General features: G+C 39.5%; 1 protein-coding gene across 4 annotated transcripts in view; it reads left to right on the top strand.

The window, feature by feature from the left end:
• COL11A1 (collagen type XI alpha 1 chain) overlaps nucleotides 1-14504 on the top strand; it is a 225255-nt gene that overhangs the window by 104217 nt on the left and 106534 nt on the right. For all 4 annotated transcript variants that reach the window (XM_065408835.1, XM_065408833.1, XM_065408836.1 and 1 more), the window contains 5 exons: nucleotides 5758-5811; nucleotides 8405-8449; nucleotides 9878-9931; nucleotides 10019-10063; nucleotides 14258-14311. In XM_065408835.1, the coding sequence (XP_065264907.1) occupies nucleotides 5758-5811; nucleotides 8405-8449; nucleotides 9878-9931; nucleotides 10019-10063; nucleotides 14258-14311 (252 nt within the window). The remainder of the gene's footprint in view (nucleotides 1-5757; nucleotides 5812-8404; nucleotides 8450-9877; nucleotides 9932-10018; nucleotides 10064-14257; nucleotides 14312-14504) is intronic.

Raw genomic sequence — 14504 nt, 5'->3', positions numbered from 1 at the left:
TTGGTAGTCTTTTCTGTTTTTGAGTTTAATATTAATGCAAATGAGCTGGCAAACCAGTTTGTTAGCTTTGTTACATTGTAACTTACTGCTAGGTAGAAATGTTATGTTCGTTCATGGGTTAAAAAAGGGAAGGTAGATATCCCAAAGATAAAATCTCTTAAATAAATGTACTTTAGCAGTGAAAGGTGTCACATTTCATATTAAAAAATCCAACCTTCGATCTTCATCATTATTTCTGCTAGTTTCTCCCTACAGGATAGAAACCATCTTGCATCTACCCAGCATTATATACATTTCTACGGGCTACGTACCCTCCCAAAACATCATAGAGACAAGAGTTGAGTTGATATGGAATGTGTTACATTTCAGCTGTAGTCAAAGAATTTTTTAAAAAAACATACCTTAAAGACATAACCCTGCATTTGGAATAGGGTGGAGTCAGACCACCACAAGGGACAGAAATCCTATTGGAGCTCCCCAGAATGCAAGATAACTTTGTTCACTGCTACACCTCTTCAAGAGGTGCAGCCAAGGCCGGCTCTAACTTTTTGCTGCCCCAAGCAAAAAAAAAAAAAAAAAAAGAGCGCCGCCCTGCCGAAACAAAAACAACCCCGCCCCGAGTGCCGCCCCACCGAACCAAAAACAAACAAACAAAAAAAACCCGAGTGCCACCCCGCCGAACCAAAAACAAACAAAAAAACCCCCAAGCGCTGCACGCCGAAACAAAACAAACAAACAAAAAAAACCCGAGCGCCACCCCACCACCCCAAGATTAGCTGCCCCTTACAAGGTGCCGCCCCAAGCACGTGCTTGGTTGGCTGGTGCCTGGAGCCGGCCCTGGGTGCAGCATACTCCAGCCAGTGTCCTAGGCCCATTCAGTGACCTGGTGAGGAGTGGAAAGAACAGGGCCATGCCCTGCCTCATTCCCACTCCCTTTGGGGTCTCTGTTACCCATGTGGAAGCACAGAGAGTGTAATGCCAAGCACAAGAATTACAACTTGTGTGGGGCCTGTAGAGGAAGATGACTTCAGTAAATTAAACACTTACGTACATAAGGCTTTATATGTTGGATAGACTTCGGAGCATATTGGCTTGTGCAGTATAAACTTCATGAGCTGAAGGGAGCATGTTCTCCTCTCTCAGGTGCCCTATGCAAAAGTAAGTTTGACATCCTGAGACCATACACACACTCTCTGTTGCTCAGTCCGTGTAGTGCTTACACACTCAACATGTACCAAGAGTCATCTTAGAAACACCATATCTGTAAGTTCCATAATTGTTCCTGAGCATCTCAGAATAATTGCCCCAATTGGGCCTACTGGGAGGGATTGCAGACCAAGGACTCTGGGCTTGGTTGTGCCAGAAGAGAGGAATGGCACTTGGAGAGAAGGAAGAATGCAGGCCACTCAGGAAATTAACTTTTATACGCAATGTTTGCAGGAGACTACTCACCTAGAAACTTTTCTGTGTACAAATTGCCTTGCACAAGTCAATTTTATGAGAGGAGGTTCTGGCAAGTAAAATATTAAAAGGAAGTTTTTCCACCCAAACCTGCCCCCATAGAATGATTTCCCTTTCCAGAGTCACCTCTAAAGTTTTCCATGTGAAACTCCCCAACATCTAAAGTTTTCTCTGCTAAAATATACTGGCATCTAAAATTTCCCCTGCTTGCATCTAAATATTTAAATGAATCCAATATGTTACACGTTGGCATCTCTGATATTGGAGGACCAAGCAGTGACATTTTAAATATTGATAGAAACCTTTCCCTCCGACACTGAAAGCTTTCCCAGTCCAAACCCAGTCACACCATTACTTGTCTATGCTCAAACCCATTCACATAAAAAATTTCCCCCATCTAAATATGCTAATATAGGTTTCCCTCACAAAAGTTTAATAACAAAATTTTAGGTGTCCTCTCTCTTAGGATCAGGCCTCACACTAATAGATGGAGATTTTCTTTAAAAGTTTGCATTGTTTTGATGCAATATATTCAGCACAGCCAATCCATCAAGATTACTCATTCTCGAGGGCCCAGTCCTAAAAAGGAACTCATGAGTAACTCTACTTACATGGGCAGTCCAAGTGAAATCAATGGGATACTTATGTGAGAAAAGTTTCTCAGAGGTATAAGTGTATGAGAATGTAAAAAACAGCAGCAATCATATTGCTGCCAGCATACCAGAATATACCCAGATGACTAATTAGAAACCTAGCAACCTTAGGTCAGTGCCTGGCACTAATACAGGAATGCCTGTTTGATCTCTTGCTTCCTCTTTGGTAAGCCTGTGTACTGAGAGTGGACACAGCTACAGACTGGGCACGGACCAGGACAAAGACCATAAGGACACTGATGATTTTGTAGGTGTTGCAGTTGATGAATGCTGTGATGCCATGATGGTACTAAATAAGAAAAATGTCCAATACAAAGAGGATGCATTTGTCATTATCCAGCTAATGCAAATTGCCCTAGGTGATGATGGCTTGGATGTTACTAATTTTAATTTGGTCTGTTGATGTTCATTACAGGTTAATTCTGTGACTCACATAGGTTTTCATAATGTGATTTGTGATTAAAGTACCATTTCGTTTTGTTTGGGCTACATATTCTTGAAACCCTTAGGAACGAATGTTGCCAATTTGCTTTGCTGCTCTTATGTGGTGTAGACTTAGGTTGGAGTCTAGGTTGGAGACTAGGACCCAACCTGGTTTTTTTTTGTTCTAATAAAATTTCTAGTTACATAACATGGTTTTTGGTTGACGGACAGACATCAAACACATCTCTTATGACTCTTTGAAGATCATCAGCAAACCTTTCATTTCCAAAAAGTCACATTCTGTCCTGCCATGCACACAACTTACCCTCCAATTGTAGCTCTGTTTTTGTGTTTGAAACAGTGCAAACCAATGAACAGCCAGTTCTCATCCCTGGGTTCTGTGACTCACCTACATCATTCAAATTGTTCTTGCTTTGCAACTTTAGATGCTACTGCCTCTGGCCTTCTCTGGATTCTGGGTGATATCCTGGCCCCTTTAAGTCAAAGAGAGTGTGCCATGGACTTCAGTAGGGCCAGGATTTCACCCTTTGTCATTTTCTGTTCTTTGTACATTACTTTGTATAGTGAACACTACATTATATTTCTCCACTTGTTCCTTTCGTGTCTTTGTGTATACATTTTAGGGGTGATTGATATGTGCAATGGGTACATTCTCTCCATCCTAACTGCTATGGTCCATTTCTAAATGTAATTTTTGCCTTGTTTTTCCTCCTTGTGCCTTTCATTTCTCATCTGCTCAATGATACTTTGTGAACAACAATGCATTTTTCCAATGGCCTCTACTTTACTCAATCATCTTCTCTCTTACAACCAGGCATTTGATACGGTCTCGCATGATATTCTTATCAATAAACTGGGCAATACAACTTAGATGGGGCTACTATAAGGTGGGTGCATAACTAGCTGGATAACCGTACTCAAAGAGTAGTTATTAATGGTTCCCAATCCTGTGGAAAGGTATAACAAGTGGGGTTCCACAGGGGTCTGTTTTGGGACCGGCTCTGTTCAATACCTTCATCAACGACTTAGATATTGGTATAGAAAGTACGCTTATTAAGTTTGCAGATGATACCAAACTGGGAGGGATTGCAACTGCTTTGGAAAATAGGGTCATAATTCAAAATGATCTGGACAAATTGGAGAAATGGTCTGAGGTAAACAGGATGAAGTTTAATAAAGACAAATGCAAAGTGCTCCACTTAGGAAGGAACAATCAGTTTCACACATACAGAATGGGAAGAGACTGTCTAGGAAGGAGTACGGCAGAAAGGGATCTAGGGGTTATAGTGGACCACAAGCTAAATATGAATCAACAGTGTGATGCTGTTGCAAAAAAGCAAACATGATTCTGGGATGCATTAACAGGTGTGTTGTGAGCAAGACATGAAAAGTCATTCTTCCGCTCTGCTCTGCGCTGGTTAGGCCTCAGCTGGAGTATTGTGTCCAGTTCTGGGCACCACATTTCAAGAAAGATGTGGAGAAATTGGAGAGGGTCCAGAGAAGAGCAACAAGAATGATTAAAGGTCTAGAGAACATGACCTATGAAGGAAGGCTGAAAGAATTGGGTTTGTTTAGTTTGGAAAAGAGAAGACTGAGAGGGGACATGATAGCAGTTTTCAGGTATCTAAAAGGGTGTCATAAGGAGGAGGGAGAAAACTTGTTCATCTTAGCCTCTAAGGATAGAACAAGAAGCAATGGGCTTAAACTGCAGCAAGGGAGGTTTAGGTTGGACATTAGGAAAAAGTTCCTAACTGTCAGGGTGGTTAAACACTGGAATAAATTGCCTAGGGAGGTTGTGGAATCTCCATCTCTGGAGATATTTAAGAGTAGGTTAGATTAATGTCTATCAGGGATGGTCTAGACAGTATTTGGTCCTGCCATGCGGGCAGGGGACTGGACTCGATGACCTCTCGAGGTCCCTTCCAGCTCTAGAATCTATGAATCTAAAACCCAAATAAACATATTTTTACATCTTTCTAATTTGCATATTCATTGTATTTGGAGACATTTTCAAAAAGAAAAGTTGGGTAAAATTATGGTGAATCTGAAAACTGATGCTGAATGTATTTTGATGCTGAAGTTTTTCATACAATTCTGTAAATGAACATTATTTTCCTGATGTTATTTTTCCTCATTTCATCACCTCAGTTTAACTGGGAAACAACCAGCGGCGGCTCCAGGCACCAGCGTTCCAAGTGCATGCCTGGGGCGGCAAGCCGTGGGGGGCGCCCTGCCGGTCCCTGCGAGGGTGGCAGTCAGGCAACAGGCAGCCTGCTTGGGGCAGCAAAAAAGCTAGAGCCACCCCTGGAAACAACATGTTATTCCTTCTCCCTCATCTGTCCTTTCTATTTAATTTCCTTCCCAGGTGCCTAAGCTTTTGTTTAGTTTTTCTCATTCATGCTAAAGCAGCTGCTTACTACTCTCTGATCTAACTTCAGACAGTTCTATTTTGATGATTAACATGGTTATAGGAATCTCACACTTTTTTAGGTAAAAGGCAAGTTAGTTTAACATTACAAATGGATATTTCTGAGGTACGGCCCGGTACTCAGGTGGAGCAAGTATTTCAATATCCAACTATATCTAGTTGAAATATTTAAAGCCAGAAGAGAATCCAAAAGGAAATACTTTTTTCACACAATGCATAATTAGGACATTGCCACAGTATGTTTGAACCCAACAACTTGGAAAGATTCAAAGAAGGATTAGCTGTTTATATGGATAACAAGAATATTCAGAGTCATAATATTAATAACACAAATTTTGGAAGAGAGATAAAACCTCATGCTTCAGGCCTTACGTCTCTAACTATTAGAAAGAGATTATTCAGTATCTGTCAACTGAGAGGTTTCTTGCTCCTTCCTTCTTGGACAGGATACTGGTCTAGATGGACCATGGGTCTGATGCCATATGGCAATTCCTCTGTTCCTTTCTCATTTGCACTAGTGAGCATTGAGAGTAACTTTTTTGAAGTCATTGGAATTGTTATGGATTTACACTGGTGTAATGGAGATCAGAATCTAAGTCTCTGGATCTAGCTTTTGGAACGCTCTTCTTTTATTTTTTTTCCCCATCACTTTGTATGTTTTAACATATTTCTTTTTGTTCATAGTTAATTTGTTTGTTGCAACCTATTTTAGCTTGAGCAACATATTTGTTTAATATCATTGCTAAAATGTTTCCTTTTTGTTGTCTTTAGGGACCACAGGGCAAGCCTGGCCTTCCGGGACTTGCTGGTTCTGATGGGCCTTCTGTAAGTAATTTTGTCTTTTGAATGTCTACATTCTGTTAAAAATCAGTATGCAGCTTTGGGTCACTGCATGCAATGTATTGCAATACAAGAAGAAAAGAAGCAGCCCTCTTAGTTGGGAACAAACTTGTAAAGCCTGTGTATACCTCTGTATTATTTGAACTTGAGGCATTATTAAAGTTAGGGGGCTGCTAAGATTTGCTGAAGCCCTTTAGAAATGTGTACCTTGATAATCAATTATGATTGCAACATCTGCACTGACATGCTATGATAAGCCAATAGCCAGAGAGACATACAGTGGATCAGATCCACTGTTTCATTTATGTCAATGTGGCAGTGTAAATGGGGGATTGTAGCGAAGCGAGACTCACCAGTGCGGTGCCTCCTACTGGTTGTCTTGGAATTAGCTCTTTTCCATCATATGGAGCGCCCTCTGCAGGCCGGTGTCTCGCCTGCCGCTGGCCCCATGTCCCTATCAGACCCCGGTACCTGCGTACCTCAGGATTCTGCCCCAGCAGTACCCCCACACTCTGGGTCTCCCCTCCCAGGGGAACCCTCAACCCCCGCTCACTGGGGCAAACTGAAGTCTGTCATGGCCACTCATCATTGGCAAGGAGGTTGGACCAGCTGCCTCTGCCTAACCCCAGGCTGCACCTCTGCAACCCCAGTACCTGTTTTGCCTTTAGCAAGGCCCGCCACCTGGGGATTTGCCAGGCTGGAGCTTCCCAGCTCCTTTTGCCTTTCCCCAGCCCTGCTCTACTCCTGGTAGACTGTTGGCAATGCATATTATGGCATTATTGGAGATTCTGGTTAGACTTGAATCTTTGTCCACTTGTGCAAGTTTTTCTCACTTCTGAAAACTCTCAGCCCTTACAGACATCACTGGTATTTGAAAACCGACATTTTGTTACACATAAAAATCAGAAATAAAGACAAATGCAGTGAAGAATGAATAAGCACAGGTAGTCATGTGTTTGCATGTGTATGTGTGTGTGCGTGCTTGTGCATGAACCACTGCCTGCACCCCACCATCTGCCTAGACAGTCATCTCCCTACCTTGTGTATGTGTTTCTTTGGTTGAAGGGTAGGGCAGGCAGCTTAAGTCACTGAAGCTCTTGGTAAGCATTACCCCTGACAGAGGTAGCATTGTAGGATCACAGACTTTCCATGCAGGGTAAGTAGTTATAACTTTGTGCGCAATAAGATCATCTGCTTGAAGATTAGTTCAGATTTTCAAACCAAGATGTATTTGTTTGAGTAAAACTGAAAAAATTGCTAATGCTGTTTGAGGTGAGCAAGACAATAAATTGTTTCTAGCTATCTGATATTCATCCTTCTAATCAATATTCTAGAATGCATAGATAGATAAGTGCTATATATATATATATATATATATATATATATATATATATATATACCATTAATTAATAGCATATTTTAAATTCATTTTACCAGCTAGCAAACTAAACATAAAAATCAGAAGTTTATCAGTTAAGGATTGGCAGGTATTTTAAAATATGATTTGACATACTGAAAACACTTTTTGGAAGTTAATACCACAAAGAAGTTAATATTTAAGAAGTGGCTACATGCACAGCAAAACTAAAGATTTACTATACCCTTCAAATAAGAGTGGAGCTACACAAAGTAGAAAAAGTGTTACTTGTTGATTTCCTCATACTGTAATCTGCCATTAACATTTTTAATTTAACTTTAGTGTAATTTTTGATGACAGATCAAATATAATCAATGCTGTCTCCCACTAGGAATGCAGTGAGGAATTAATCTTTTGAGTGATCTCCCTCTCTCTCTCTCTCACACACACACACCCACAAAAGCTTAATACTTGGGCTACATTTCTAGTGGGAGTTTTATATAACTATAATTATATAGAATTTAAACAGTAGCAGCCTGCACCCCTCAAAAAGTTTTATTTTAAAAGTAAGCAATGATTTAAAGGAAAAGCATTTAATTAATGCTATAAATGAGACTAGATCAATCTCTTTATAGGCCTCTCCAGAGGCGTAGCGAGCGCCCTCCGTACCCTCCGACCGGAGGGGGCCCCGCAAGGAAGGGGGCCCCTAAAAGTGGCAAAATAAATACCGCATTCCAGTTTCTGCATTGTAATGGGCCCCGCCCGGACATATGTTCGGAGGGGGCCACCGTTCGGAGGGGGCCACGTTCTTTGCTGCTACGGCCCTGGGCCTCTCAGACAACTCTTGTGACCTTTTTATATGCTTTAGGGATTTCTGCATGAAGTTGTATCATGTAGGCTCTTTCAAAATACTATAGTAATCAAATCTGAGTGTGTCTTAGATTAAAAGACTCCTGCAGTTGATCAAAATGTTGCTTAATACATTCACATCAATATAACTACTGTCCAGATTTCTTTGTTATGTAAACTAGTTATATATTAAAACAGTAAATCTCTCCTCAAAATCAAAGGTGTATTTTTCATGCTGTAGTCCAGAAACAGGGCTGGATTTGGGGTCATGATGATGTTCAATTATTTAAAACCAATTTATTTGTATAATGAATTGTTTTTCACAAAGAGCATATTTCCCAACAAATACTGTATTTATCTTTCTGTAATCAGGGTCATCCTGGCAAAGAGGGTCAGTCTGGAGAGAAAGGTGCTTTGGTAAGTTTCAAAACTTCCATAAACATATGTCTATTCAATTTGTATTTATTTGTTTATTTAGTAAATTTGTCAACCATGTAATCTGTTGCTCTTATAGCTATTGGGAACATAAGTGATAGAAAATGCATCACCCATTCACAGCATGTGTGTGCTGACAACCATATTTATTGAGTACCAGTCTGTGAACTCCACAAGCAGTTTTACTTTACCAGGGCACTCTTTTTATATTTATTCATGTCTACTCAGGATTTCATAAACTGGCACATGTTTCAGACACATAACTTGCAACTTCTTTGAGTTTGCAGTTTTATAGTGTATGCTACTTGCTGGGACTATTGAGAGGCTCAGTTAGGGGGTATATCAAAACATACACATTCAATGGATTTTTCAGTCACTTACAGGAAGTCAGTGGAAAATAATTTCTTCATTGTAGTGAAATATTTAAAGGGTTTATAAAGCTCTCTGCCATGTTAAGGCCAGATTCTGAAACCCTTACTCATGCTGAATAACACACAACTTCCCAAGTAGTCCTACTGAAGACAATGGAGTAAAGTACTATACAATATAAATATAAATATAAATCAGGGTATCAGTATCTGGCCCTTATTCTGCAATCTATTACATGTTTGAGGGCCTTTTTCTTTATTATGAGGCCAGGAAGGATTATGAAACAGGATGTACTACTAAAGTAACAAAGGTTTATCCTCTCTTAATTTTATATTTGCAAAGGTTTAGTGAAATATATTTAAAAAAATCCTCAGGAAACAATAAATGCCAAAAAATCCCCCGTCAGTATCAATTAAATGTTGACATTTTTTTTTAAAATCAGACCCTGTTAATTTTGGGGATTTTTTAAAAGAGACCGTGATTGATTGATTGATTACTCTAATGAAAATGCAATCACTGAAAAAAGGAGTCAGATTCTGAAGGATCTGTATATATGGGAATAGCAGATGCCTATATGAGAGTAGAGTATGGCACAGAATGTAAATTTGTGAGATTTTTTTTTTAAATGATGGGGAAGGGCTAGTAGAGTGATATACTCTTATGTCTTTATAGCTAACATGTAGCTTCTGCCTGTGCAGACGTCATTAACACTGGTGTGTTCTCCTTATATTTTCAAAATTATCATAATTTCAGATTATTTATGTTGAGTTGATGTTTTTAGCACATCACTTTCATTTGAAATGTCCAAAAGTATAAATCCACAGCAAAACCATAAATAGATCCACAGAAAATCTGAAAAACGCTTTGATATTCCCACAAGTTTTCTTGGGGGCAGTCAGCCAGAAAAGCCTGTCTGCCCAGGATTATTCCAATGTCTTCCTTTAGACTACTTGTGGTATCGTTAAGGTAAGTGGATCGTACTTAGAAAACTATTTGTTAACTGACTAACATACAGAGTTTTTATAATCCAATGTATTTTAGGGGCCTCCAGGTCCTCAGGGTCCAATTGGCTATCCTGGTCCTCGTGGTGTGAAGGTATGATTCATTTTTTTTTTTTTTAATCTGAATATTTGAAACTTTCTGGTTATGTACAGTGAGGCAATTTCTCATTGCTTTCTACAGGGAGCTGATGGTGTCCGTGGTCTGAAGGGCTCCAAAGGTGAAAAGGTAAACGTAGAATTGGACTTGCTTTTGTTAAAAAAATAGTGTTTTTCTGTGTTCCAGTAAACAAAAGGGTCTCCTTTTTTCAGTGCTACATCTTTTATTTCCTTACCGCAAGCAGTGTTGTTACCAGACAGCAGTGGTTACTTTTCACCATCCCAGGGGAACGTACCAAGCCTGAATCTCCACTGCCCTGCACCTTGCATAGCTATTTACATCTGTCTAAAAAGGGGGGGAGGGATAGCTCAGTGGTTTGAGCATTGGCCTTCTAAACCCAAGGTTGTGAGGGGGCCACTTAGGGATCTGGGGCAAAAATCAGTACTTGGTCCTGCTAGTGAAAGCAGGGGGCTGGACTCAATGACCTTTCAGGGTCCCTTCCAGTTCTATGAGATAGGTATGTAAAATTCTACCAGATCAGAGCAATAGCAATTTGCGCCCACTTTGCACAGGTGTAACTGACTACACACAAGGTGCAGGGCAGTGGAGAATTAGCCTTCCCTCTTTCCCCCACTGACAATAGTGGATCCCTAGAAGCTTGTCACACCCAGACACTTGTGACAATTACTACTTTCACTACTGTGATTCATACTATAGACTAGATTCTGTATTTCTTATACACCCAAACCTTCCATTGGCTTCTAGACTTTCTGGTGTCTGAAATGCAGACAATAGGCCAGATCCTTTGCTATGGCAAAAATGTGCACAGCACAAATAGGGAATGTACGTGCAAATGTGATTAAAAGTCACCTTTGCATTCTCCCAAATCTGCTGCTGCTGCTATATTCAGGGCCAGTCCCCCTGCGTGAACTTAGAGCACACTCTGGCTGCTGCAACCTCCATTAGCTTCTAGTGACCTCTTGGGGCCAAAACCCCAGCCAGGGATTGTCGTAGGGATATCCTAGCCCTACCCCCTTTCTTCAGTGTTATAACTGCAGGCAGTGGAGGAGTGGCATAAGAACCTCTATGCTAACTCTATCCCACTGGAGAATCCTTGCACTGGGCTGATCCTTCTGGGGATGGATGCACAAGTTTTAGAGTCAGTCTGTCCCAGAACTGCAGTTCAAACAACCATCTCACGCAGGCATATCTGGCCATATTGCTCTATTACCACAGAGTGTACATTTATTTTCAAGTCTGAAGATTCACTCTTGAAAACTGCCTTTGACATCAGTATTGGAGATCTGCCTGCAGGATCAAGTCCCTGAAAGGAATTTCATGCTTTTATAAATCTCAGTTTAATTAACCCAGCTAGCTGTTTCAGGGCTGCCCATGAAATTCTGCAATTATAATAACTTTCTTCACTATATGACCAAGCCTTATATAAACATGAGCTCTTATTCAAAATATAGCAAACATGCAATCAGGATAAATAATTAACAGATTTTTTCCATATTGATAAATAATGATATAGCTGTATCTCCACAAATAAATAGATATAAAGATAAACAGTGCTCAATAGTTCATTGTGTTCTTTGAATAGGACTTTAAAAACTAAGGACATTAAAGACCTCATGACATTAAAGACCTCCTAGTACTCTCTATGATCCTAACAGTTGTTTGATGGTAGCTGCTGTATGACACAAAACATTAGTGCACACCTCAAAATTGAGACTGATGTACCAAATACATAGAAACCCCTTAGACTCCAGGACATGTGCTGTAGTGGAGCTTATATGTCTGTTACATATAGGCATTATTGATTTAGAACAGTCAAATACTACTATGAAAAGCACAGTATTATGAGAAGACAAAGGTAGAGCAATTGATTGATTTGGCACACCATTATTGATCTCATGTGGTCCCAAAGTTGACAAGGGAGTTATGACTCTGCATTGACCAATAGACTGTGAATAGAACTCTGTAAGTAACAAAAAACAAACAAACAAACAAAAAAAAAAAAACCAGAGTAGGGCCATAGAGCATTAGTTCATGGATTCACTCTCACCTCCAAGCTGAACTAAAATCAAGTTCCTCTAGCTCTCAGTAGCTGGAACCTCACTGTGACGATTGAAGAGTTTCAGTTCATTTGGCAACTTTTTGATCTGTGATAGGCACAGTGTTCAATCCTCATGGGTATGCAAGGTGTCCTTATTTATTTGGACAACATTATTGTCCATGGATATAATTGAGTAGCTCATAACTAAAGCTTTTTTTAGCTTTCTCATGCTCTAAAATAAATTAATGGAGATATCCTATCTCCTAGAACTGGAAGGGACCTTGAAAGGTCATCGAGTCCAGCCCCCTGCCTTCACTAGCAGGACCAAGTACTGATTTTTGCCCCAGATCCCTAAGTGGCCCCCTCAAGGATTGAACTCACAACCCTGGGTTTAGCAGGCCAATGCTCAAACCACTGAGCTCTACTTGATCAACACCTCTCTTTACATTTTAATAAATAGGTATTTGTAACTCTAGAATTTTAATGTCTGGATTATAGAGTGACCTCATGGGCCCTTTTATCACTATCACCCAAAGCACAGACAATCTGTCAGTTACCTAAACCTTTTCCTAGTGTCTTTTTCCCATGAATCATGACCTTCTACTGCACCTCATACTGTTTTTTAAAAGATTGTAAGGTTTTTGCACAATGAAATTTGACCATACTTGTAAGTTTTGCAAGGAAATTAAAGCGCTGACATATCATGGCATGTTTCTCTTGATCCATTTACCTCTGGAAACACTTTTGTCATAGAAATAATTCTCCTTCAAATATTGAATGGAATAAAAATAATGTTATGGTTTTAGGTTTGTGGACCATGCCAAATGTCTCTGGTTGGCATGGGAAAAGAGAAAACGTATCTAGATATAGGAGTGCAAACTGTTGAGGATGGAGTACAATGCCCTTGCTGTTTTATTAGCTACAACTGGAGCACATTGTCATTAATTCTAGACTGACATCACCAATACTTCTTCTCCTGAAGCACATCAACATTATAGTGAACCCCTTTTCTACAAGTTCATTCAGCAGAGAGAGAGCTTCCGTCCCCAACAATGAGGAACAGCACCTAAAAAATGTACTTGCCAGAATCTTCTATGGCCTTGATATCAGAATGGTAGTTGTGCAAAGACTGAGATGTAGAGATAGCGGACCAAAAACTCCTCTCAATTACACTAGTGCAAATCTGGAATAATTCCATTGATTTCTTCTGATGTCAGTGGAGTCACTATCCATGTGCTCAAGTGTAACAGTAGAATTTTCCTCACTGTTGTCTATTTTCATGGGAACATGGACAACTACATAATGTCTTTGAGGAGATTAGCTATCTGTAAATAAATAGTCTCCACTAGGATCTTAACATGTTCTGATTCAATCACATGTACAAACGCATCCTTAAAGTGTCAGCGTGTTTACCTTTGCCATGCTGACTTGATCATTTTCTTATAATTACCCACAGAATATAGGTTTGTATCAACCAATGAATGTAGCCATTGAGCCACCTTTCATGCTTTTACATTTGACCACTCTATGTGGACACTATTGTTTCTGTTAGCTCTGTGTGGCACCATATGCTGTGAACATGGGTGTACGTATGTTTACATGAATAAAGACATGTATTTTAAAGTTCAGTGTGACCACTTTTAGTTTTATAAAGGAGTTACTAGATCAGTAAGGAATCTGTTTACCTTTCTTTCATTAAACTTTAAGAGTTGGTTATTCCTTTATTAGTCCATCCTTTGGATCTGCTTTCTTTTATGATGCTATTAGGCCACTAGTAAAAATAAATAAATAAATAAAAAGGATGAATAGTTCTGCCAATGAACAGAACAATATTAAGGTTTAGTTGCATTGTCAGTCCATCAACCAATTATGAAAAAGGATAAAGATCTTATCAGTAGAAAGCATAAACAGAATACAAACTTTAATATATAAGGATAGAATTTAATGCAGAAGATCATTGTCTTCTATGAAGAAGTTCAGAATAAATACAGAAATTTATGTCCAGCCTAAGAGAGCTTCTCCATTATTCACAACTTTTTCCCAAGATGAGAAATCATTCAGTGTAGTTGCATAGATATATATATTTTTGGATATAGTAACTGCCATATTAAAATCATTAGGCATGTGAAGTTCTAAATTGAATGGAGTTACTGCTGCTGTGCATTTATTACACTCATCCACTCAGATTACCTAATGTTTTAATTCCATTTGTAAAAGTCTCTCTTTTAATGAACATATTTTTCTATATGTTGTGCTTTCTTTAGGGTGAAGATGGTTTCCCAGGATTTAAAGGTGACATGGGTCTTAAAGGTGACAGAGTAAGTATTTATATAGGAAAATATAGTACTTAGAAATTATAGCTGTTAGCCTGTGAATATCACTTTAAACTTATTTATAATTAAATTTTAAAAAACAGTGCACACATGTAGATTTGGGGCCAGATCCTCACATGGTGGGAATCAGCATAACTCTATTGACCGCAGTGGAGCTCACTAGTTTACACCAGCTGAG

Source organism: Emys orbicularis, chromosome 8, assembly GCF_028017835.1.
Source record: "Emys orbicularis isolate rEmyOrb1 chromosome 8, rEmyOrb1.hap1, whole genome shotgun sequence".
Classification (NCBI taxonomy): domain Eukaryota; kingdom Metazoa; phylum Chordata; order Testudines; family Emydidae; genus Emys; species Emys orbicularis.
This window is presented reverse-complemented; position numbering and strand designations above follow the sequence as displayed.